The following is a 26,495-nucleotide window of genomic DNA, read 5'->3' as shown; positions in this document are numbered from 1 at the left end:
TATTCATCCCCGGAAGCTTCCCTCTTCCGCATCGCGTATCGAATAATATCATCAGATATATTCGCGTTGCCTGTGAAGGAAAACACTTCGGTCTGACACGACCTAGTGTCTTTTTGGCCTTCTACCTTGCCAAGTTGTTCCTTGGCTTTCTCGTAGTCCTGCTTTGCAGCTAGGACTGATTGTCGCAATTTCAGTAGACTTGTTTTCAAGTCTTTGCTGATATTTGTTTTGCTCTTAACATACTCGATGATGACATCAAGTTGCTCAGCAGCTACCTGCATTTTAGGGAGGTACTCCCTATTGCGATCCATGGCCTCGATTAGTCCCGGGCCATCGGTCACCACACATGTTGCACTGGAGCGGCCAGTGCCTGCCGTCGTCACAGTATCTAGGCTTTTGCCCACACTGTTTTCAATAAAGTTGGTCGCCTCCTTCCTTGGCGGGAACCTTAGCCGGTTACTGATAGGTCCAGAAGCCTCTCCTTCACATTCCGCTAGTTGTTTGTTTTGGTTTATCATCTCTTATGGGTCCCCCTAAGAGCCGCTATCCATCTCCGCTGGAATAGTCGCCTTTATAATCCCATGGTTATCTATGCAAGCAGGGAGGCCATGCTAGGGTTGACATAGTCCTTTATGGGGTACTATGTTCAGAGCCGGATCGGCGCAGGTCAGGTAATGGCATCTGAGCCTACTCCCGCCCAGTTGGAACAACCAGGCGACGGATTAGGAACGTACTCTAAGGCCTGCCACGGTTTTACGGGACGGGGGCAGCCTGCGCCATTAACCCACTCGCCGTTTCGGGCCAGTGTCACCCGACCCTACTAAGGGAGTAGAATGTCGCCGCTGTCAGCCTCAAAGCATATTATCTAGTACATATGCCGTTACTTGTCCTTTGTCGTGCGCTGCCAGTATACATAATTGGGGCCGTACTGGCGTTGGTCCCAATGTGCTCGAAGCACTCCTACTCGTAATTCCATGCCTTGTCCGTTTGTATCGCGACCAGTATGCCATAATCAGGATCTCACTGGCATCAATCCTGATGTGCCGGTTGGCACTCCTGTTAGTTTGGGCTAGGGTACTTTAAGCGGCACCGGTCGCTGTGACAGAGTTGCATTCGGATTTTTGTGGTTTTTATGAAGGTTCATCAGAGCCCACTGCGAACTTCACCACATCCTGGGCAACTCCCCAACTCGCAGAGGTCCTGGGGGGGGGTCCGTTAAGCCCCTGGACTTTCGTCCCTGCTGCCCCAACAAAAAAAAAAAAAAACGCATAATGCGAAGCCATAAGGGTGAAAAATTTAAACTAATTTACAACATCCTTATAATCCCACCCTTATTTAGCCTCAGGTTTGAGACTGAAGAAGGGAAGCCGATTGTCTCGGAGAAACACAAGGTCACCTGCACCATTGCTCCGGGTAGCACAGGAAGGGCACAATACTGTAGAGGGCGCCCTGGTACTCCACAGGCTCCGTTTGCGGTTAGGTTTTTTTAGACCCCCCTAACCATTCATTCTTAGGCACGGTAAGCTTAAAGCGACATGAATTAGGGGTCACCTGTGAGATGGACTTTTACCACCGGAACAGGCAGTCCGTAGTGTTAATTCTTAGCCAATTGAAACAACCGCTACCGACACTACACGGCTATCTAGGCTGTTCGGGAAAAAGGAAGTTAACATTGATGATTAACTCCTGACGTGCCCAAACAGCCGTGACTCTAATTACCTTAACAGATTCTAACCAGCGTTTCACAGCTAATTTGTCACATTTAATATCGGTGTAAGAATGTGATTGACATCCTGCCGAAAAGGGATCCCGGACTAATTTAGTTATTGACGATACGAATCTTTTTTTTTTTTTTTAATTTCTTAATTAGTATCATTCCAAACATTACATTCATTTCTTATATCTAGGTGTTCTGTGTTATTTGACAACACTATCATCCTAATTTGGTAAAACAAATTTAAGATTTGATTAACATTTTGTTAACAACATATTACATTTCATTTGCCGTAGCAGTTCAGATTTTTTACAAGTGAGTTGATTTCACCTGCTTATAAGAGAAAAAAAAAACGTTTTTAATATACTTAACCTAACTTAACCTAAACATATAACGCATTAATCGTGGCAATAGAAGATTGTAACGATTTTTGCCTGAAATTATTAATGATTATATTTGACATTTGTTCCAATGTTTCAACATTGGATATTCTATGTAACTCATTGGTACTATACCAGGGAGGAAGCTTCAGAATCATTTTCAAAATTTTATTTTGAATTCTCTGCAGAGCTTTCTTCCTGGTATTACAACAGCTAGTCCATATTGGTACAGCATACAACATGGCTGGCCTGAAAATTTGTTTGAATATCAAAAGCTTGTTCTTAAGACAAAGTTTTGATTTTCTATTAATAAGGGGATAGAGAGTTAACATTGATGATTAACTCCTGACGTGCCCAAACAGCCGTGACTCTAATTACCTTAACAGATTCTAACCAGCGTTTCACAGCTAATTTGTCACATTTAATATCGGTGTAAGAATGTGATTGACATCCTGCCGAAAAGGGATCCCGGACTAATTTAGTTATTGACGATACGAATCTTTTTTTTTTTTTAATTTCTTAATTAGTATCATTCCAAACATTACATTCATTTCTTATATCTAGGTGTTCTGTGTTATTTGACAACACTATCATCCTAATTTGGTAAAACAAATTTAAGATTTGATTAACATTTTGTTAACAACATATTACATTTCATTTGCCGTAGCAGTTCAGATTTTTTACAAGTGAGTTGATTTCACCTGCTTATAAGAGAAAAAAAAAACGTTTTTAATATACTTAACCTAACTTAACCTAAACATATAACGCATTAATCGTGGCAATAGAAGATTGTAACGATTTTTGCCTGAAATTATTAATGATTATATTTGACATTTGTTCCAATGTTTCAACATTGGATATTCTATGTAACTCATTGGTACTATACCAGGGAGGAAGCTTCAGAATCATTTTCAAAATTTTATTTTGAATTCTCTGCAGAGCTTTCTTCCTGGTATTACAACAGCTAGTCCATATTGGTACAGCATACAACATGGCTGGCCTGAAAATTTGTTTGAATATCAAAAGCTTGTTCTTAAGACAAAGTTTTGATTTTCTATTAATAAGGGGATAGAGACATTTTGCATATTTATTACATTTGGCTTGAATGCCCTCAATGTGATTTTTGAAAGTTAAATTCTTATCTAGCATGAGCCCTAGATACTTAACTTCATCTGACCAATTTATTGGAACCCCTCTCATCGTGACAACATGTCTACTTGAAGGTTTCAAATAAAGAGCTTTTGGTTTATGTGGGAATATTATTAGTTGAGTTTTGGAAGCATTAGGAGAAATCTTCCATGTTTGTAAGTATGAAGAAAAAATATCCAAACTTTTTTGCAATCGACTACAGATGACACGCAGGCTTCGTCCTTTGGCGGAGAGGCCTGTGTCATCCGCAAACAAAGATTTTTGGCATCCCTGAGGTAGCTCAGGTAAGTCAGATGTGAAAATATTGTATAATATTGGTCCCAAAATGCTGCCTTGAGGAACACCAGCTCTTACAGGAAGTCTTTCAGATCTGGAGTTCTGATAATTAACCTGAAGTGTACGATTTGACAGATAACTTTGAATTATTCTAACAATGTATGTTGGAAAATTAAAGTTTTTTAATTTTACAATCAAACCTTCATGCCAAACACTGTCGAATGCTTTTTCTATGTCTAGAAGAGCAAGACCAGTAGAATAGCCTTCAGATTTGTTGGAACGGATCAAATTTGTTACACGTAAAAGTTGATGAGTGGTCGAATGTCCATGGCGGAATCCGAACTGTTCATTGGCAAAAATTGAATTTTCGTTGATGTGGGCCATCATTCTGTTCAAAATAACCTTTTCAAAAAGTTTACTGATGGAGGAAAGCAAACTGATTGGACGATAGCTAGAAGCTTCTGCAGGATTTTTGTCTGGTTTTAAAATTGGAACAACCTTAGCATTTTTCCATTTGTCAGGAAAATATGCTAATTGAAAACATTTGTTAAATATATCAACTAAAAATGATAAGCTACTTTCTGGAAGTTTCTTGATGAGGATGTAGAAAATTCCATCATCGCCAGGAGCTTTCATGTATTTGAATTTTTTAATAATAGTTCTCACTTCTTCCAAATCAGTCTCCCAGGCATTTTCGAAAACGTTCTCTTGATTGAGAATATTTTCGAACTCCTGAGTAACTTGATTTTCAATTGGACTAGTAAGTCCTAAATTAAAATAGTGCGCACTTTCAAACTGCATAGCAAGTTTTTGAGCTTTTTCGCAATTAGTTAGTAATAATTTGTTTTCCTCTTTCAATGCCGGTATTGGCTTCTGAGGTTTTTTCAAGATTTTCGATAATTTCCAAAAGGGCTTAGAGCCAGGGTCCAATTGAGAAATTTTATTTTCAAAATTTTTGTTTCTTAATTGAGCAAAACGTTTCTTGATTTCTTTCTGCAAATCCTGCCATATAATTTTCATAGCAGGATCGCGAGTGCGTTGAAATTGCCTTCTCCTCACGTTTTTAAGACGGATCAAGAGTTTAAGATCATCGTCTATAATCACGGATTCAAATTTTACTTCACATTTTGGAATTGCAATGCTCCGGGCTTCAACAATGGAATTTGTTAAAGTTTCAAGAGCATTGTCAATATCAAGTTTAGTTTCTAAAGAAATGTTAACATCAAGATTGGAGTCAACATACGTTTTATATATATTCCAGTCGGCTCGTAAATAATTGAAAGTGGAGCTGATAGGATTGAGAATCGCTTCTTGGGATATTTGAAATGTAACAGGGACATGATCAGAATCAAAATCAGCATGAGTAATCAGTTGGCTACAAAGATGACTAGAGTCGGTTAAGACCAAATCAATCGTAGATGGATTTCTAGAAGAGGAAATACATGTGGGGCTATCAGGGTATTGAATTGAGAAATATCCTGAAGAGCACTCATCAAATAAAATTCTGCCGTTGGAATTACTTTGAGAATTATTCCATGACCGATGTTTGGCATTAAAGTCACCAATGACAAAAAATTTTGACTTATTGCGAGTCAATTTACGCAAGTCAGTTTGGAGCAAATTAACTTGCTGTCCAGAGCATTGAAAAGGCAAATAGGCAGCTATGAAAGTATATTTACCAAACTGTGTTTCAACAGAAACACCTAAAGTTTCAAAAACTTTAGTTTCAAATGATGAAAACAGTTGATGTTTTATACGCCTGTGAATGATGATTGCAACTCCCCCACATGCCCCATCAAGTCGATCATTACGATAAACAAAAAAGTTAGGATCTCTTTTGAGTTTAGATCCAGGTTTTAAATACGTTTCGGTAATAACTGCTATATGCACGTTATTAACCGTAAGAAAATTAAACAGCTCGTCCTCTTTACCATTCAGAGAACGAGCATTCCAATTTAAAATATTTAAATTATTATTTGGATCCATTAGAAAAACGTAATCCAATAACAATTTGATTTGTAAATTTTACACCTACTTGGACTGCTTCAGTCATAGTGGTGGCTTTGAACATTGCATCAATCATTAGATTCAATTGTTCAGTTAGAAAATTAAAATCAGAGGCAGACATGTCATGTGATTTCCCATTGGAATTTCCGGTAGACGAAGAAGCGGAGTTACCTGTGGCGGTAGGGTTTTTTCCATTTGATTTGAAACAAGTAGAATGGGTACCCATGGATCGAACAGGGGAGGAGTTCGAATTTCCTGCTACGATATCGGCAAAGGATTTACCGTGGGTAGATACATTCGAAATAGAAAGATTCGAACGGCTACCCGACGGATTAAAATTAGTTTGTGGATGAGCATGATTATGATCTTCCTGATGGGTATGATTCATGATCAAGCGATCGTTAACTGAAAAATGAGCATTGTTCGATACTCTACCAGGCAAATTCCGGAAACGACCGTTATCGTAACGGATATTATCTTTCATCTGCCTGGCACGAGCCTCAATGACCTTTTTGCGTGAAGGACAATTCCAAAAATTGGACTTATGGTTAGCCCCGCAATTACAACATATGAATTTGGTGGTATCTTCCTTCACTGGACAGACGTCTTTGGCGTGAGAAGAACCTCCGCAAATCATGCATTTAGCATCCATGCGACAATTTTTTGTACCATGACCCCACTTTTGGCACCGACGGCACTGAGTGGGGTTCTGGTAATTTCCTCCAGGTTTCTGGAAATGTTTCCATGTCACACGGACATCAAACAAAAGTTTTGCTTTTTCTAAAGCTTTAATATTATTTAGTTCTTTTTTGTTAAAGTGAACTAAATAAAATTCTTGAGAAAGCCCTTTCCGAACAATGCCAGATTGGGTTCTCTTTTTCATAATGATTACTTGGACTGGGGAAAATCCAAGTAAATCATTTATTCCATTTTTGATCTCTTCAGGTGATTTATAGTCACTTGAGAGACCTTTCAAGACAACTTTGAACAAACGTTCAGTTTTGTCGTCATAAGTAAAAAATTTGTGCTTCTTCTCTTCAAGATGTCTGAGAAGAAGCTCACGATCTTTAAGAGTTTCCGGCAAAACGCGACAGTCTCCTTTCTTTGCGATTTGGAAGGAAACCTTGATTCCCCTAATGGAGTTCAAGATCTCCTGCCTAAATCCCCCAAATTCGGAACAACTGACCACGATAGGCGGCACTCTTTGCTTCCTCACTTGAATCAAAGAGCCTGGGCTAGAGGCTGCTTCGATTTGGTGTTCGGAAAATTTGTCTAGAGCATCGAACTGATTGCTCATTTCGATACAATTATTCATTTCACCCTTGGAAGAAAGTTCGCATTCCGGGGAAGCGTCCTTTCTTCCATTCTTGCCACGTGTAGTGACAGTTTTAAAACCCACTTTTTTGGAAGGAAGTAGTGAATTCAGAGATTCACCCTTCCTTTTGTTTGTTGTTGATACCATGTTTAATTAATAAACGAAAGAAGACGTGACCTTCGAAAGGTTTTTTCCCAAGACGGTGTCCAAGAAGGATTACCACCGCTAGCTTTCGCCAACGGGTCCAACGAAAAATCGAAGGCACGGGTCCAAACAAGGATCGTAAAGGGATCAATAGTACTGAAAAGTACTGTTTTAGTAGCACTGAAAAGTACCGTTTATAATTTTAGCACTGAAAAGTACTGTTTTATTGCTTTAGGTAGTTTTTAAGAAAACTTCCAAGAGCAGAGAGAATTCGTGTACGCACAGCACGAAGGTACGATGTGCACTGACGTTTTCTAATTTAATAACCATTTTCTCAAGCCGTTCAATCCGTCGTCCAAGTTCAATTATCGTTAAATCCATATTTTGATTCGGTGGGAAATATATCCCGGTTGAGCCCCCACGTTGAAACGAATTGTTTCGATAATTAATGTTTTATTAACTGGTTTAATGCCGGAGTGTACAATAAAAGGCGACCGATCGATGTACGGCTCAAACCAACACTCCTGATGAAATGATCGTTCGGTAAGATACTATAGATCATTACAGTGTGGTCTGTTACAGTATTTAGCGTGAAATTGTTGATTCAGTGTTATCTGTTCAGAAATCTTTTTATTTTTTTCAATGTATTTCGACAAAAAAAATAATTCGCGTAATTCCCTCGGTGTCACTCTCGAAATAGGATCACGCCACTTTCTGGCGGCGGAGGGTTTTAAGTTTTCAATTTATTCCACTCAGCTACTGCCGAATGAAACGGCTCTGCCTCACACGGCCACCCAGCGTAGGGTATAACGCTTCACCCAAGGTATACACATGGATAGTCTCTAGGCTAAATGACGACTTCCCTCCTATATGCAAGGAGATACCTACCCCAATTCCGTTCCGAAAATCCTTTTCGAACCCGTTCGAGTCAGCTCACTCCGATTCAGGCAGCAGAGATAGTTTCCGCATCAGCAGTGCTTTGATGGGGCTAATGAGTTTTTCAAATTAATCCCTTCCTCCACTCCCTGCTTGCCCTTTCCACACCCCGGTGCGTCAGGAGTTTGGGCGGCGTGTCAAAGTTGGTCTACCCGTCGCACCAAGCCGGGAGAAATTTTCGGTCAGCACCCGAACCATGAAAGCCAAAAATATTATATAAATTGGTTTCGAGACTGAACTAATGAAGATGCTTCGCAAGTTTTCCGTCAAAGTTGAGTAATTACGATGTTAACCGTTATATTCGATGATACGTATTAACGGGCTCTCGCTGGCTCCGATATTGATTGCCGTTGGTTTACCGGTTGATCTACGTCGGTCGGTGTCCAGGTTGCAACTCCTAGCGAACATATCCAGCGCAGAACGCAAATCGTGTGTACGGTACCTTTTCCGAATTGAATGAAAATATGTAAATGTATTTGAGGCTATCAAGTACAACATTTCCCATTACAATTTTTATAAATCTCCTGGATGGCGTTTACTAAAATACTTGTCTTCAAGCTGTTCAGTAGAACATCTGTAGGTAAATGAAACCTAAATTTAGTACTATACCATTCAATTACAACTAAAGTTTGTATCTTTTGACAGATTCGCAAAACAGCACAAGAAAAGTATTTTAGAGCAAAAAACTGTGTGAGATAGTCGAGAACTACTCGAAAGTGTAAGATTTTGAGAAAATCTTTTTCATATTTTTGTCTTATTGTGTGTATTTGTTTCTACAGTCAACTTGCTATTGAAGAGACCTTTTGGATAGGGAGATATGGAGACAAAGAACAAATTTTAAATGAATACTAGATTGAAAACTACTGTGTTAATATGCAAATAATGAAGATGCAATCAAATACACCGTTATTGTGTAATAAATTTTAAAATTATAAAATTATTTTTTCCATAGCTCCTTTTCAAAACGTAGTCTGGGAAATTTTTTATTTTTTTTTTTTTGGTTGGAAGTGTTTGATTCAAATCATAAGTTTTGATTCAAATCAAAGATAATCAGTCCGGAGATATAATTTTAATTTGAGTTTCGAGCTGGAAATGCGCTATGGCAGCAGGTGGATGGGCCGTGTTGTGGTGGGGTGGAGAACCATGTAGAGCCATCATCATTTTGATTACTCATCTTGTTTGCCCAAGTCTCGCGTGACCTCTGGCTTCCAGCACGAAAGGTGCCGATGACGAACCGCTCCGGGATGGTTTGTGCGAAAGGGCCTCGTCTATCGTCCGGCATGTTTCGTGGTAGCAATTATTACATAGTTGTCGGAGTAATGGAATTAGAACAATACAAAACAATAGCACCGAAGGGGGGAGGAGGGGTGGCTCTGGGCGGTACGATGATGAAGTCAGGGTGGCCTTGTCCGGAGCGCTGCACGATAGGACCTGCTGTGTACAGGGTATTAAATTACCAATTTTCTTTATGGAATCAGGCACCGACAGGGGTACAATAGGGGTTATAGGATTTCAGCAAATTGTTATGCCTCAACTGCGATCAAATGGTACCGACGCCATGCTAGATGGAAGTTGAAAACCTTGTTCTGTTTAGCATTAAAAAAATCAATTATTCTAATGGGTTGTGATTAATATTGTGTACCCATTAAGAAATTTTACGCAAGAGATGAAACCTTTTTTGAAGCATTATGTAGTCCGAGGCAAAAGGTCATCTGTATTTTGGCATGCTCATTTATGAGTACAATTTGGTGGTGTTATATTAGGGGTATTCACTTAAGTAGCGTAAACTGATATATTGGCGATGAAACTTTTCAAATGAAATATTCCTTTTCAGGGTCTAGACAATAAAAAAAGGAGTTTATAATCTAGTTACCCAACAAAACTATCAAGCTTGTCAGAAGTTTGTTTACCTAAATTACGAACATTTATTCGATTCGTTTCATCCAAGGTTTACATTAGTTGACGACCCTGTATTCTGTAACTGTAACTGTATTCTTCACGTTACACGGAATTCCTAACAGATCGTTAACGAATACCGGCATCTTGTACTGTTGCTACAAGAACTTCACATGTAACTTATCGTTAAAATGGTTACCACCGCTTTTGAATAGTTTTTCACAATCAATCAAGTGATCTCAAGTGAAAATTTGTATATGTTTCATAAACGGAAAACAACGCAGTCTTAAATCCTCAAATGTTCGGTTGCAGAACACCTATTTCGACTAGAACCCAATTGGCAAGTAATGGGAGTCGATGTGCATTGAGTTCAGTTCCGTTAAGACATAGGGGCTTTCCATTAATTACCTAAGGCAACCATGGATCTCAAAACAATCTCCTCGCCCTCATTACCCCTTACGTTATACATTAAGAGCCCCAATATGGCTTAGAATCAGACACAACACTTTGCCACCAAATGGTTAATTTCGTTCCAAACTTTGACCATTCAACTAAACCAACAATATTCGACAATTACAGAACCTCTTTGATTCGAAACTACCTACCCGTTCTATGTCCATGCTTACATGTTCATGTAACTTATCCCCAACTAGTATCTAAAAAAAATCCTCCCAATTCTATGGACAATTCTACTCTCATCTACGTTTTCCAATTATTTTTCATGCTTTGTTTTACTGGGTTGTTAGTTTGTAAATAAAGTACTAACGTTGCTATGATGACCGACGCACTCTTGGATTGGTTGACTGTTGAGTCTCAACGGCTGGAAATATTTCCTACACAGTTTACGCAATTTTGTGAAACATTTGAGATAATCAGTTTATCACGATATACGCAGTGATTTACGCCGTTAAATGAATACATTTCTTAACCTTTTAGAAATATTTGCGGTTATAAAATAGTCATGCTGAAACTGTTTGGATTTGATTCTTGATAGGCGTATATAGAGTAAACCTATTACGACTGATAATTTTCAGGTCTAAACACAAGAAATCGTCATATTTGTCACATTATATACGAATGAAATAAAAAAAAATCGAGTAAACGATTTTTAAAACATTTAACTCAAAAACAAAACTTATTTTATCGAATATGTTAGTAAATATAAGAATATCTGTTGCATCCAAAACTCTTGAATTTATAGCGTCTGTTGCATCCAAAACACTTTTTCAAGCGTGTTGGATGCTGCTAATGATAAAAATTATATTCGTTTACACTCAAACCATACTCGGAAACAAATGAACCTTTCTTCTTCTTGGCATTACGTCCTCTCTGGGACAGCGCCTGTTTCTCAGCTTAGTGTTCAATGAGCAACTAAGTAAAAGCTTTCTTTGCCAAAGTTGCCATTTTCGCATTCGTATATCATGTAGTAAATGCGATGATACTCTATGCCCAGGGAAGTCAAAGAAAATTTCCATTGCGAAAAGATCCTGGACCGACCGGGAATCGAACCCAGACCAGGGCTGTTAAGTATCATGACCGGCCCACGACCCACTGATGAAACGAGTCTTCTCACTGTCGCAAGTCGAAACTATATTTCATGCGCTCACTTCGTCAAGTCGCAATGACAGAGCTCTCACGAGAGCAATTTTTATGTTGTTTTGCTATCAAAATTTGTATCTCATTTTGGAGAATTTCGGGAAGTAAATGTGTGTGAAACTTTAAGTGAATATCCTAAACAACAATTATACCAGATAATTAACTAAAAATAGTCATGTTTGCGATTCCGTCACAGACCGTAGTGACGGAAAAATTAAAGAGAATTTAGAGGAAATCTCTGTCATTGTATCTCCGTCTTATGACAGTGAGGTAATCAACTATGTAAAAGTCGCGCAACACCCTGTATTTACATTGACGCTTTCCAGCCCTGACCCAGACACTTTCAGCATGACTTTGCTATGTAGCCGCGGACTCTAATCACTCGGCTAAGGAAGGCCCCTCCCATTATTGAACCTTAACACTTCTTGATAGAATCTATAAAAAAACTTGATTGGTTGAATGTCACGTTTTTTTCCGTCTCCGCGAACAGAAAACAAAGATCGGTGGGAAGTAATATGGATGTGTTGTCGTTTCCGTGTTTCGAGTGTTGCTGCTGTTTCCGAAAATAACGGATTTCCGTCAATTTGTGAGCCCGAGTTTAGGCGGATGAAGTGACCTTGGCTTGTGGTTAAACCAACACTCAGTCTTGGCACCGGTTACATAAACAGCAGACGGAACAATTCGTCAACAATTCAAGGCCCCCAGAAATGAAAACACTCCCGTCGATTGCTTCAAGCGTAACTTACAATGATTGGCGGAAAAGCGGGATCTAAGATCATTGAATATGAAACCATCAAACGTTGGTGTTCAACTGAGATCTGGTGAGATCGTTTTTAATACTCAGTATTAACATTTTTATTCAAACTGCATACATGGTCTCGCTTTTGGTAGGTTAAACCATGTTATAATATTCTTGTAGTTCCTATTTTATTTTTACAGAAACCTTTTGTACAATTATTTTTGAAATTATGTTCATTATATTGCATAAATGTTTTTAAATTTATGGGTAACGGTTTCGGTTTCCGTTTAGCTGGAAAGGAGCAACATTATTTTTCATCTCGTTTCAGAGAGCGAGCAAAGGCGCTTTAACCAAGGCTCTAGAGCCAGGACATAAGGAAGAAATGCCTTTGTCCCATCCCAGGAGAACAACAATGAGGTGTGCATTAACTTTCTTAGCAACGCCACTTCCAACGATTTTACCTATAACCCTAAATTGAAACGGTTGGTACGGTTGTCCCCGTTTCTTCCTTCTTAAAATTGAAAAATTTGCGTCTATCAGTTTATTCATGCGTGAATAATCTAATCGTCACGATTTTTTCAATCTTCTTCACCCCCAAAGTCTGCACAGTGGGCCTGGCCATTTTAATATTTGTATCATATCGTTGATATTCTGCAAATATTAATACTGACAAGAAAATACCTGAATAAATTTAGGTATTTCCAGGATGCTTATCAATATTGGCTGTGCAAGCGCTTAGATTAGATTAGATTAGATTAGAATCTATAAAAAAACTTGATTTTTTTGGATGATTTGCAGTAGAAGTAAAAGAATTTTTATAGCGATTTTTTCAAGAAAACCACCCAAATTTCTTCACATGATGAACAATTCTTCTACGATTCAAAACCTCTACATTAAAAAGTCCAGCAAATATGAATTCTTACCTTTGAAATGTCCACTATTCGGAATATGAGTATGACTCATGTTCGGAATTTGAGACAAGCCGGTTGTTATTTTCGGACATGACCAATTTTTCAATGTGTTTCTAGGGAAATGTGAGACTTATCAAAAAATGTTTTGTCAAAAATTGTGATCTTTCCCAAACTGTTCAGCTTGCTGGTTCACAAGTGACCCACCAATTATGTTAACCGAAACGCTTTTCTTCTAATTTTGGCTTATTCTTGCGAACAAAATTTGAATTCCAAAGATATGTCCCGATGGTGGTCTGATATCAGCAAAAATTACGGAGCAAAAACAACTTTTCCGATTGTATCAAAAATCAAATCATGTATTTCCAGTAAATTTGGGAATGCTGAATCCGTTGCCGCTCTCTGGAAAGTTCCAGCACGTCACAATCGTTTAAAAATTCAAATTCATTGACAAAACATGATTTTTGATGTAAATGGCCGTCGAAACGAAAAATCGATTTTCCAGTACCGTAAAATGGGGTGTTAAGGACTCGTGGGGTTTTAAGGGATTGAACTTCTCCATCAGGTTTGACAAGTCACAAAATTGTCAAAAATCGATATACAAGTCATCTGAAATGCTTGATTTGTTCGGAGAATTGTGAGCTGCATTATGTGATAGGGGATGTCTGTTAAAATAAAGCATTGTGGAGTCTAGATGTTGAATACGATTCAAAACATTTTTGTTCAAATTTTATAGGCAAAATACATTTAACTACAAAACTATGAAACACTATTAAGAAAAATATGTGAGTAACTTAGAACATTAGTATATTTAATTGAGATCACAACGCAGACAAAAACTTTGGAAAAGTTTATCTAGATTTCGACTTTTAATATTTATTATGGAAAAAGTCTCTTTTTGCAAATAAGTGGGGTGTTAGGGGATTATCTTTTCTATTTTTTTCAAATTACAAAACTCATTCGATTCATGGCGTGATATATTCCGATATAATTTTGGCTTGTTCCGTAAGTGAAACTGCATTGTAAAAGTTTAAGGGTCTATTTTGTTTGTTACTGAATATCACCAAAATGTCCAAACTCGAAAATCGGTAAAACTGGTAGGAAAATTTTGATAACAACGTATTAAAGTAAATATGGTATTTTTCATGATAATATTACCAAAACTTGTTTGATCACACTGGTAAAATGCTTAAACTTTAAATGATTATTTTATTTGGAAATGGTTTTGGAGCCAGTGATCCTTTTAGTGGTAATTCTATGAAGTGGTAAACAATAATAATATTTTGTCATTTCTCAGAGTCCATAAATGAAGAGTTGTGCGAAGAGTGAAACCAAATCTACCTATCGAACTGTCAAACCGTCTACATATCGAGCAGACCAGCAAAACAAATAGGGGCTATTTTCGAAGACGAAGGAGGTATCGAGAGTTCTGTATCTTTTTTTCAATTTATGATTTTTTCGTTATATCGACATAGTAGGTACATTCAACATAGTAAATAAAATGTGAAAAATAGTAAACATTCAGCACATTTATCAACGCAACACTTTTTGAATAGTCTTCAAAAGTTTTAATTTTCATCAACCTGAAATGACTTGTTAACCTTCATTTTACTATCAGTATAATCATAATATTCAAATTTATAAAATTTATTAAGATTTACTTGAGAATACATGAAAATTTTCATGGAAATATCGAATTAGAGAGGTAAACTAGCATAGGAAACCGAAACAGATCGCTTCGAGTTAGACAGGTATCGACTTACAGAGGGTTCAAATGACATACTTGAAGGGACCGCGCGTTCCATCGAGTTAGGGAAAATATCAAGAAAGGGAGAGTTAACTGTAATAAAAAAAACTTGCTGTTTTTTCTTAGTCTTTTGTAATAGAAAATGAATGGCGTTGAAAGGGTTGGAATTTTTACTGAAGGTATGTATTTATATCTTACATCATAAAACAAGTTTTACATGAACCCTGAAGTTTAATGATACTATGACGAACAGGTTAATGTAAAATTGAAGAACTATTAATAATAATTGTGTTAAGAAATGTAGAAAATTAATGTGAGATTCATCTGAATTTAAATCCTGTGGGAAATTTTTGTATTACTTTGACAGTTTGTTGATAAATTGTCAGAAATCAGGAACCATACGTTTACGAATTCTTCAATTTTTCAAAACTCATAGAATTCTTTTTTTTTTTGCTTTAGCTATCGAAGCCAAACCTCTAATCTAAAGTTAAGTTTGAAGAATAAGGTTCAAACTCAAATTAGTCACTAGTTAGCAGTATACATTTGATGGCTGTTCAAAAAGGTTCTTGGATAAGCGTAGATAGACGTTGAACTTAAAATTGCATAGATCACAGCTGTTCGATCAGGGGACGGACCTAGTCGAGTGGTTAGAACTCACGCCTCTCACGCCGAGGACCGGTGATCGAATCCTATCCCAGAGATGGTCACTTATGACGATAAAGGTACAGTGACGACTTCCTTCGGAAAGGAAGTAAAACCGATGGTCACGAGATGAACTAGTCCAGGGCTCGTTAATAAAGATAGAAAAAAAGTTGTTCGATCCTGCGTGAGTTCAAACTGCTACGATAAAGCTCATTGGGATCACTGGTTCTCATTGTCAAATCTGAAGACCTTTATTCCAAACAGCCTATAAAAACAAATAACATACGATTTAGAGAACTTCATTTTTTGAGGGTTTGTCTGACCATGCGCCACTGTGCGTCGTTATATAAAGATTCCTCAAAAGATCCATTGAAATGGCACTGCTCTATGCTCATCGAATTGTTGTAACGTCGTTTTGTTTTATCGAAAAGCTTAGATTTCTTCACAATATAAACCAAGAAACCACATAACCATAACATCAAAAATTATAGCGAAAACATAAACTGCCGCAATTCGCTTTCAATCAGTATCAGTTCCTATTCGAAGCTCGCGACACCATAAGCTGTGGAATTTCACTTGATTCCCATGAAGTGAACCATTTCGCACAAAAATACCAGTAATTTGCTCATGCTAAATAACACCCCGCAGAGCCATACAATATTAACTAGATTCCTACGGTGCTGTCAACGCCATCCAAACGAGATGACCCTAAAATGAAAAGAAATTCATTCAATGCGGCGGTATACTGTGCGTGTCGGTCGCATCTTTGCTTCCGAAAAAGGACATTAAAAATTCATGTAGCGTAATTTCGGTTAATTATCTTACCGGATGGTTAATTGGAAACCATTGCCAGAGTCGACTCCAGACGAAATTTGAATATTAATGGTTTTAGTACTCCCACCATGTGCTAATTTTCCCTAAATTTCACACTCCGTGCCCTTGGCTTGGGTTTCTGGCGAGAACGAGTTTGCTGTATCTGGACTGTAAAATCCATCCATTTTGGGGTTGTTGATTAAAAACTCTCACCGTGCTCACCAACCAATTCCGGGCCCCCTATAATTTTGGTAAATCCAAGCTCAAACGCTCGCATCCTTCAATCGTGCCTGATACTAATTGAAATTCCAGCATTCGACGTGCCTCAAAAACCGAACCGTTTGCAATATTAAACAGCTTTCATCAGGTAAATTGCAATAGCTGCTGCTCACTCCACTGCCAACTGCCAAAACACCAATTCCAAATAAAACCCTCTGCGTTGCGTAAAGGTTCGTCAAGATTTAGAAGCGTTTTTATTTTCACTAGAAACCAAAAGCGTAGCTCATTTGGTTCCGTTTTTCCACCGCCATTGCTACTCAACTCAACTACTTCCGTCGAATGAAATCCTTTTAACCGATTCGTCGTTCTCTTTCGCCGGTTGCATCGATTTGCAGATGGGAACTTCTCAGATTTTCCCTTCATCTACCTGACACGTAAGTGGGGCCGGAACATAACCGAAAACTTTCCACTTTTAGGGTTCTGTTCGACGTCGATTGCTCGGAAGAATAATGTTCGTTTATTTCTTGTTTCTTTCCGCAGATCCACCGGAAATCATTCGCAAACCGTCGAACCAAGGCGTCCGGGTTGGCGGAGTGGCAACGTTTTTCTGCGGGGCCAGAGGTGATCCACAGCCAAACATAGTGTGGAGGAAAAATGGAAAGAAAATAATGGGTAAGTAGAATCTGGTGGGATGGCTTGTCCATCTCGTGTCAATTAACGGGTTGATTCGTGTCAAAACGAAGCATCTAGCGGGTAACTTTTGGCCGGATGGGCAGGATGTGATTAGTCAATCATTAGAATCCATAACTAGTTCTGCGGAACATATTTTGACCATTATGCTCTTGTCGGCAGTAATTCTAACATGAGTGACTATTAATGAGTTCGCTTAATGTGTTTGCTTAATATTTGTTAAATTAAAACTTATTCTTAAGACAAAGTTTCGATTTTGTGATCTGTTTAGTGAATACAGACATTTTATATATTTGTTACATTTGGCTTGAATGTCTTCAATGTGAGTTTTGAAAGTTGAATTTTATCTATCACGAGCCTTAGGTACTGAACTTCATCTGAACAATTTATTAGAAACCCTCTCATCGTGACAACATATCTACTTGTAAGTTTCAAATATTATTTAGAAATTTTCATATTTTATAAGTTGAGTTTTGGAACCATTCGATTTCTCTTCTATTTTTGCAAGTATGAAGAAAAATTTTTCTACAATCTACTACAGATGACACGCATGCTTTGTCCTTTGACGGAGTGGTCGGTGTCATCCGCAAACAATTATTTTTGACAGCCCTGGGGTAGCTCAGGTAAGTCAGAAGTAAAAATATTGTGTAAAATTGGCCCCAAAATGCTGCCTTGAGGAACATCAGCTCTTACAGGAAGTTTTTCAGACTTGGAGTAGGATTTGACAGAGAGCTTTATTCTAACAAAGCATGTTGGATTTTTTTTAATTTATCAATCAGCCTTCAAGCCAAACACTGTCGAATGCCTCCTTTATATTTAGAAGTGCAAAACCAGTAGAATAGCCTTCAGATTTGTTGGAACGATATAATCAATATGCTTATTTATGACATATTTATGGTTCGAATACCTTCTAACACTAATAAAATAATTCCTACACAAGGAGAATGGATAATATGTGACATAGACCAGTTCTTATTAGCAATATAATATACAGTTGTGTTCAGAATAATAGTAGTGAAAGCCGATTTTCATACAAAATGCTCAACTTTGGCATGCTGTAACTTTGTTTCCATATGAGCAATCGGCATGAAATTTTGGCAGTGAACTACAAATATGCTCAATTTTATTATCACAAAATTTTAAAATTTTCGCACTACCGGCTAAAAAGTTAAGCACCAGGTGAAATCACTCAAAATAATAGTAGTTTTAATAATTGAAATATCTTCTGTATTTTGAGTTTTAGAATTTTTCTTTACACATCGTTTCAACCATTTCCACCCAAGCTTTAAATGTATAGACAATACAATTTTTTACTAAATTGTTGCTGAACAAAAATTTACAAAAGAAAAACTACTATTATTTTGAGCGATTTCACCTGGTGCTTAACTTTTTAGCCGGTAGTGTGAAAATTTTCAAATTTTGTGATAATGAATTTGAGCATATTTGTAGTTCACTGCCAAAATTTCATGCCGATTGCTCATATGAAAACAAAGTTACAGCACGCCAAAGTTGAGCATTTTGTATGAAAATCGGCTTTCACTACTATTATTCTGAACACAACTGTATATTAATAAAAATGGAACAGTGTTGGTATGTCACGAAATGGCTTGAGAACGAGTCAATGGATTTACCTGATTTTTTACGGTTCCGGTTAGTGTTCCGACGCGTGTTTGTGGTAAAAAGTCGAAGAACTTCACGAAAATAGTAATAAAAACATAGGAAGAAATCTGACACTTAATTTTGCTGATTTTTGTTTCGTACTATCATTTGCGTGACAAAACATGGTTTATCGGGTTCACTAGTATTGAATAAAAATATAGCGGTAATTTTTATGTTGTTTAAGATCAAAAACAACGGTTTTTATATCGTGCTCCGCGGAGCACTTGGTGCTTTGCGAAGGGTGCTCCTTGACATTTTTAAAATTTGCACCAATTAAGTATGTAGGTGTACCACCCTAAGCCATATCTAGAATTTTCAAAAGTTCAATTTTTTTTGTCTCTACCGATCGCGCTGATAATTTGATCGACTAGTAACTCGTTTGTTGCGGCCGAATTTTCATTAAGAGCCATTGTTTTGTTCTCTAGGTTTGTGGTTTTGAAAATTCAGAGGTTTTAATTCAGATTCACCTCTTGTTATGTTTGACTTTATGGTATCAAAATCTCGATCATTATTGAACTTTTATGTACTTCAAATCCAGGAAACCTTGAAAATCTGTATCTAGTAATTAATTTAGTAATCACTCGATTATCTCTTTATTTTTCATCAGACTGGTTAAGAGATTCTATGAGTAATTTTTTCCAGGAGTTCCTCGTGAATTTTCTCCATGTATATCTCCAGTACCTTCAAGAATTCTCAGGGCTGGTAGCGAAGCACTCTTTATTGACTTGGTCAATATTCACTATTGGCAACAAAAAATCACTTAAGTCATTATTTTCATTATTGTTAATTAAATATTTCATTCCTCTAGAAATTATTCCAGCGATTCGTCCAAGCAGTTCTTCAGAAATTTTTCTAGTAGTAGTTTTCTTTATGAAATCTTCTAGAAATTGCACTATCCTGTTTCTATCATGAATATCTCTTGAAGTTCTTCCAAGTTTTTCTTTAAACATTTCTTTAAAAAAATCTCTAAGAAACACCTGCTGGAATCTCTTCAGAAATTTTTCCAGATATTCATCAAAAAATCCTCCAAGGATTCCTCCAGCAACTTTTTTCAGCAATTTGTTTTTCAGATTTATAGACATACGCCTGGACAAACTTTCAGAAATTCCATGATGGATTTTCTAAATCCAAAAATTCTTCAAAGTCCAAGTTTAGAAATTTCTTTAGAAATTCTTTCATGGATTCCTATATTAAATCCTCGAGGGATTACTTAAGGAAATCTTAAAAGCATTCCTCCAGATATTTTTTCATTATTATTTCCAAAGATAACTTCGTGTATTCCTCCAGTGGTTTCTTAAGAAATTTTTTCTAGAAGTTTCTCCTTTAGTTATCTTTCCAAGGATTCATTCTTATTATTGAAGAGCTGCTCCCAGTTCTCCATGCATTCCTCAAAACGTGTCTATAAGGTTTCCTCCAAAGATTTATCCGGGATTTTTTTCAGAAATTCCGTCAACAAATCCACCAGGGATTCTTTCAGAAATTCCATAAGATTTTTTGTCAGAACTCATTCCTTGGCTTCATCCGGGAATTCCTCCAAACGTGTCTCCAAGGGTTCTTCCATAAATTCCTGCAGGATTTCCTCCGGTGCACAATGGTCGGAAAAAAATGAAGTTTGGCCAAAACAAGTTTTATCGCATTAATCGATGAAATATGTTTAGATTTAGATTGTGTTATTTGGCGCTTTATTGTTTCAGAAGGGATTATTCACACACTACGTAACATGTTTAAATTGTTTTGTTTAATATTTTTTATAAGATATGCAATCAAACTTGGCTGAAAACACGAATTTTATTTGTATATGACCGAGTTTGTACAAAATGCGTATGATGAGTGGATCAATATGTTATAAATGAATTTTGTATGAAAAATATCGTCAAAACATAGACATATCTAAAGGGATTCTTAGAGGATTTCCTCTAAGAATTCCTCTATGGAATTTTCCAGGAATTTCTTCTTTCAGAGTTCCTTCCTGAGAATCTTCCTATGATACATCTGCTGAGGAATTGCTTGTGGTGGTATACCTGGGAATCTCTTGGTTAAGAAACTCTAGATGTTTCTGGAGAAACACCTTTAAAAAATCATGAACAAAATTTTGCAAATACTTCTGAAGGAATACCTGGTATCCATGAGGAATAACTGGAAGAATTTCTGAAGTATTTTTTGAATAAATTTGTTGGAGAATTTCGAAACAATTTCCTGGAAGAGTACCTGAAGATACTCCTGGAGAAATCATGGCAAATATTCTGAGAGGAGTCTCTGGAGGGATTTCGGAAAGACTTTGAAATCTCTTGATGAATTGGCGGAGGAGTTTCTGAAGCAACCCAATACAAAATTTGCCTGTAATGTAGCTCTTTGCTTATTTCAGTTCAACAAACTATTGTTCAGCTACTAATGTTACATAGGAATTCTTGAAGATAATCCTGAGGATTTCCTTAATGATTTATCAAGAAACTCTTTGGAGGAATACCTTCAAGAATTCTTGAAATAGTTACTGACAGAATTTGTGGAAGCATACTTACGGAATCAATGAAGGAACATCTGGGAGAATCCCTGGAAATTTCTGGTGGAAGCTATGAAATATATTTTTGAGGAAAGATTATAAAATTTCAGAAGCAATCTCTGGAGGAATTCAGTGAGGAGTTTCTGAAATTTCTTCTGGAAATATTTTTGGACGTATACCTAGTGGAATTCTTGTTAAAAACCCTTGGAAATCCTTGTAACAACTTGAAGGAATTAGTAGTTCTAGAGGAACTGCTTAAGAAATTTCTGTAAAAATCTCTAGAGTACTTTATGCAAGATGAATCGTAGAGGTATCTCTGTATGATTTTTAGAGGGGTCCAGAACATGAATTTCTGAGGAAATCATCAGAAGAATTCTTAGAGGAATTCCTGAAAAATTCCCTGTAAAATTTTGTAGAGAAATACTTTAGGAAATGCCTTGAAGAATTCCTGGGTACATTCCCAAAGGAATGAATGAATGAATTTTCTTTATTAACGAGACTTTCAGCCCTTGGCTGATTCCCAAAGGAATTTTAAAAGGAATTCGAAGAGGAATATGTCTATTTCTAGAATGAAAAGTTCTTCACTGACAGAAATGTCAGATGATTTTCCATAGGAAATCACGGTAGAATTTATGGATGCATCGATTGTGTCATATTTGGGAGAAATTCTTAAACAAAACTCTGACGGTCGCTTTTGGTGAAACATCTTCAGGAATTCCTGGCCTAATTTCTGGAGGAATCCCTGAAAAAATTTCTCGAGGAATCCCTGAAGGAATTCCTAAGGGAAATCTTTAAGGGATCTCCTACATATCCCTTTAAGAAAGTTTTAACAAATTGATCTACAATAAAAGTCGGTAATTTCGTTACAACTCAATCAATAAATATTTAAACAATTAAGGTGAAGATGAAATGAAGCCAAACCTCAAATTTTCAAGAGCACTAATCTGGAGAACCGAACACCAGTTTGAGCTGTAAACTTGGTTCTCCAGATCCGTGCTCTTGAAAATTTGAGGTTTGGCTTCGATTTATCTTCACCTTAACCTAAGTATGCCGTTTCGCTCAAGAAAACAAAAAAAAAATCTTGACTGAAATGATCAAGAAATTTTCCACGCAGAGCTTTTTCACAAAATTTCCATACGCTTTTAACTATTGAAATATTGAACTCGTTAATCAATGTTAGTATTATTAATGTCAGGAATTCAGACCGAATTTCCAACAAATGCACCAGACAAGAATTCTGCCAGAAAATTATCTCATCATGTTTTTTAATGTTGTATTCTGTTAACATTTTCACTTAATTATTGATTATTATTTTTTGGCAGAATACATAATTAATGAATGCCGTCAAACAATATTCAAAACTAAAACCGAAAATTTTCATCTGAACGCCTTGAAAATTTGACCCTAATTTGCTAAATAGTAAATGCTTGTGAAATTTTGATTAAGATTTATGACACATTTTTGATGTCATTTTTTCAGGAATCGACTCGATTCCAGCGATCGCATGATTTTTTTATGATCACTAATTATTTAGTGCATTCCACAATATATTTTTTTGTGAATTCCATAAAATAATTTTTGTTTGATTTTTTTAAACCCCTGAAATTTGGATTCTTGAAAAAATCTTGTTTGGATTGCTAACTTGACTAATCAGTGGTCTACTCATAAGATCCCTGGCGAAATTTTATATGGTTGATTTTATTTCTCGACGAAAATTTTAGCCAAATCTTGAATGAATTGCTGGAAAGATACGTGCGGATTCGAAAGTTCAATGTGATTTTGTACAAAAAAAAAAAAATGGAGCAATTCTCGCTAAAACCAGGCCGCCATCGGCACCCATCGTGAGAATTCCAATTTTATGTCACTGATCGCTAGTTTTAATGTGGACGTAATGCCGAAACGCAGGTGTATCATTTTGAGGTTGGAAAATCTGGTGGCCATCTTGGATTTAAACGCAATCTTAGTTTGCAGCAAATGAATGATTTTACCATCTCAAATAATTGAATTATAAGGCATCCGTTAAGAACAATCAGATTCTTTATTTCTTATTATCTTATCTCAGCTGTTCAACTGATTGTTCATTTCTGTCGATTTTTTTTTTTTTTTTTTTTGGTTTATTAATGACACTTTACACCAGAAGGGTGCATTCGTGTCGGATGAAATTAAAAACTTAACCTGTTTACAAATTTACGTTTCACAATTCAATTCTTTTACAGTTTCACGTACAGTTTGGTATCATGTAGATATTTAACAAGCTTTGAATTTCGCTCTTTGGTATTATCCAAGGCTTCCTTCAGGCTGAGGTTTAGGGACAAAACGTCGAAACCCAAAACGTCGAATGCCAAAACGTCGAACGCCAAAACGTCGAATCCCTAAACGTCGAACGGTACAAAACGTCGAAGGGACAAAACGTCGAAAGCAGTCATTTTTTCTACCAAAGGTTCTTCGATAACAAGCGTTGCCAAGGAAAAAAATGTTGCGATGCGGACAGCGCTAGAAACAGCAAAAAATAACAATTTTCATCACAGCAAGCATGGCACAAATTTCCAGAAAAATGTCAAATAACCATCCTTTTCTGACGAAAAAAGAAGTAGTGCAGTACTTGAAACAAATTGGAATTGAAGCAGGATTTTTCTGAAACTTTAAAACCGGGCGAAGCACGATGAATGAGAGGCATACAAACAACAGTGTAGCAATTCTGTGGTTGGTGAAAGGACTATTCGAAAGGTTGTTATCCGTGCTTTTCTCTTCTGGTGCCAACAAGTACTATTTCAGAACGATCTTAACAGTCGTTTCCCGATTAGTGATTTTTTTATTCTTTAAAAATATACCCTTTCTTTTGTCGAATAAGTACCGCGCTGCTTCGTATTGCCGGATACTTCGAAAGCCAGACGTGTGGACTGAATTCTGATTTATGTTCGTTAAGAACTCATAATTGCGACGTCTTCAATATCCTCCATGCATAAAAGTTGTCAGAACAAAAATTTTGAGTGAATTAAGACTGGTGTGCAGAAATCGACACGGTACAATTGAATCGGTTGATTGATTTTCTTTTCAGATATACAGATATTCAGAATCACATATGTAGAAATCAGAATATCCTCCACCTTTTGCAAGATGCATTGTTGAATTGACTCTTTGATTTATTTTTGTGTACAGAATTTACATAAACAGATGTAGCAACTAGAACAACTATCAATTTAAAACATTGTTAAGTGAACTCTACCACCCGATGCTGAAATACTTGGTTTAACTAACCAGCGACTAGGTGGCGGTACTGCGTAAACGTCAAACTCGAACAAAAGCTATACGAGTGCTTTCAAAGTTTGACTTAAATTAGCACTTTGATGAGTGATTCAAATAATTGTTTTATAACGTGAACAATTCTTAACAATTCCGACAAGTTTAGGCTTTCTTCAATTTGTTTTTGTTTTACTATCCCTTCCAAGACCAGCCAAATACAACTGACGGTGTATTACAAAATCGAAAAAAAAATTCATTGACTTTATTGTTCATAACATAATTTAGATTTCACGTTTATTTTTAATCGATTTACTTATTATTCCTATTTAATCGATTATGACGACTTCTTTCAAAAAATCGACTTTATTTTCTTTTCGACGTTCTGTCCATTCGACGTTTTGGCATTCGACATTTTGGCATTCGACATTTTGGCATTCGACTTTTTGTCCCTTCGACGTTTTGTCCTTTCGACGTTTTGGCATTCGACGTTTTGGCATTCGACATTTTGTCTTTCGACGTTTTGTCACCCAACCTCAGGCTTATATTGCTGATATCGTGTTTTCTTCTTTCCTGCTCATATTTTCTGCAGTGCAGAATGAGGTGCCGTACATCAAGCAACGTTCCGCAACATTCACAAGTGGGCGGAGATTCCTTTTTCAGGAGGAAAGTGTGAGTGAGACGCGTGTGTCCGATTCTCAATCTCGTCAGCACGCGTTGGTCGGCCGCATTGCCATGTTCTGTCCACCTCTTCGTGTCGTGCTTTATCTCCCTCAATTTGTTTTCTCGAACTGCAAACCATTGTCGTTCCCATTGGCATCGTATGCTTTCTTTTATCGCCCTCAGAGCATCTTCACCGGGGATAGGAGTGTCAACGGCCGGTTGCTGTCTAGCCGCGTTGGCCAAGCGATCTGCTTCATTATTACCGGTTATGCCAGCATGTCCCGGGATCCAACAGAATCGTACATTTTTGTTCCGTACAATGTGCTCGATCTCTTGGATCCATGTGTGTTTGGAAGATCCGGCCTCCAAGGCCTGCAGGCAACTCGCCGAATCCGTTAGGATTACCACCTCGTTCCGTATGTTTGGGATTGAAACCGCTTTCTTGATTGCATACGCTTCTGCAGAGAAGACGCTGCACTCCTTCGGAAGACTAAAGTTCCGGAAATGCCATCGTTGTAATAAGCGACTCCTACCGTGTCTTCACACTTCGAACCATCGGTGTAAATGACGGTCGAGTAGTGGAAACGGGTTGACAAAAGTTGCTGGACGACTGGACGTACTTTCTCCGGTGGGTCCCCGGCTCGTATCCTCCTCTTCACGTCCCACAGAATCGAGGGTTTCCGCTCGTTCCAAGCACGGTCGCCTTGCCTCACGAGTTGACCGACAGCAGGGAGTGTCGTGCCTGTGAGCTCCTCCAAACGATCCGAAACGCGCTCAATCAAGGGAAGAGAGTTATTTTGGCTGTTTTTCCCTAGAATGCGGATGGCTGTCCTCGCTATGCACTGAACCGCCAACAGCTCAAACGGTAAGGTGCCCGCTTCGGCCATGACCGAAATTATCGGGCTGGTAACAAACGCTCCAGAAGCATACCGGACCATTTTGTTATATGCCGGAGCGAGGGTCTGCAGTGTTGCTGGTCCTCCTCGGCTCACCAATCCGATGCCGTACGTCAGTTTTGCAGTTACTAACGCCGATCCGACTTGCAGCAAACTTGTCCGATTGCCTCGCGGTAGTTTGGCTCCGATCATTTGGAGTATTCGCAGGCGTGACTCACATGCTTTCTTCACCATTTTGCAATGCGGTTTGAATGTCAACGTGCGATCGAGAGTGACACCTAGAACCCTCAGCCGGTTGGTTTTCGGGACAGAGACCTGATCAACAATAATATTCCGCGCCGGCTCCCGACGTGCATTCGGGCTGCA

General features: G+C 37.6%; 1 protein-coding gene across 14 annotated transcripts in view; it reads left to right on the top strand.

Annotated features, from left to right (window-relative positions):
• Window positions 1-26,495, top strand: part of LOC5566252 (tyrosine-protein phosphatase Lar) — a 607,417-nt gene that overhangs the window by 372,679 nt on the left and 208,243 nt on the right. For 13 of the 14 annotated variants that reach the window (XM_021845273.1, XM_021845268.1, XM_021845272.1 and 10 more), the window contains 2 exons: window positions 16,877-16,915; window positions 17,022-17,153. In XM_021845273.1, coding sequence (XP_021700965.1) covers window positions 16,877-16,915; window positions 17,022-17,153 — 171 coding nt within the window. The remainder of the gene's footprint in view (window positions 1-16,876; window positions 16,916-17,021; window positions 17,154-26,495) is intronic. The other variant, XM_021845279.1, reaches the window with a different exon arrangement.

Source organism: Aedes aegypti, chromosome 2 (genome assembly GCF_002204515.2).
Source record: "Aedes aegypti strain LVP_AGWG chromosome 2, AaegL5.0 Primary Assembly, whole genome shotgun sequence".
Lineage (NCBI taxonomy): Eukaryota > Metazoa > Arthropoda > Insecta > Diptera > Culicidae > Aedes > Aedes aegypti.
This window is presented reverse-complemented; position numbering and strand designations above follow the sequence as displayed.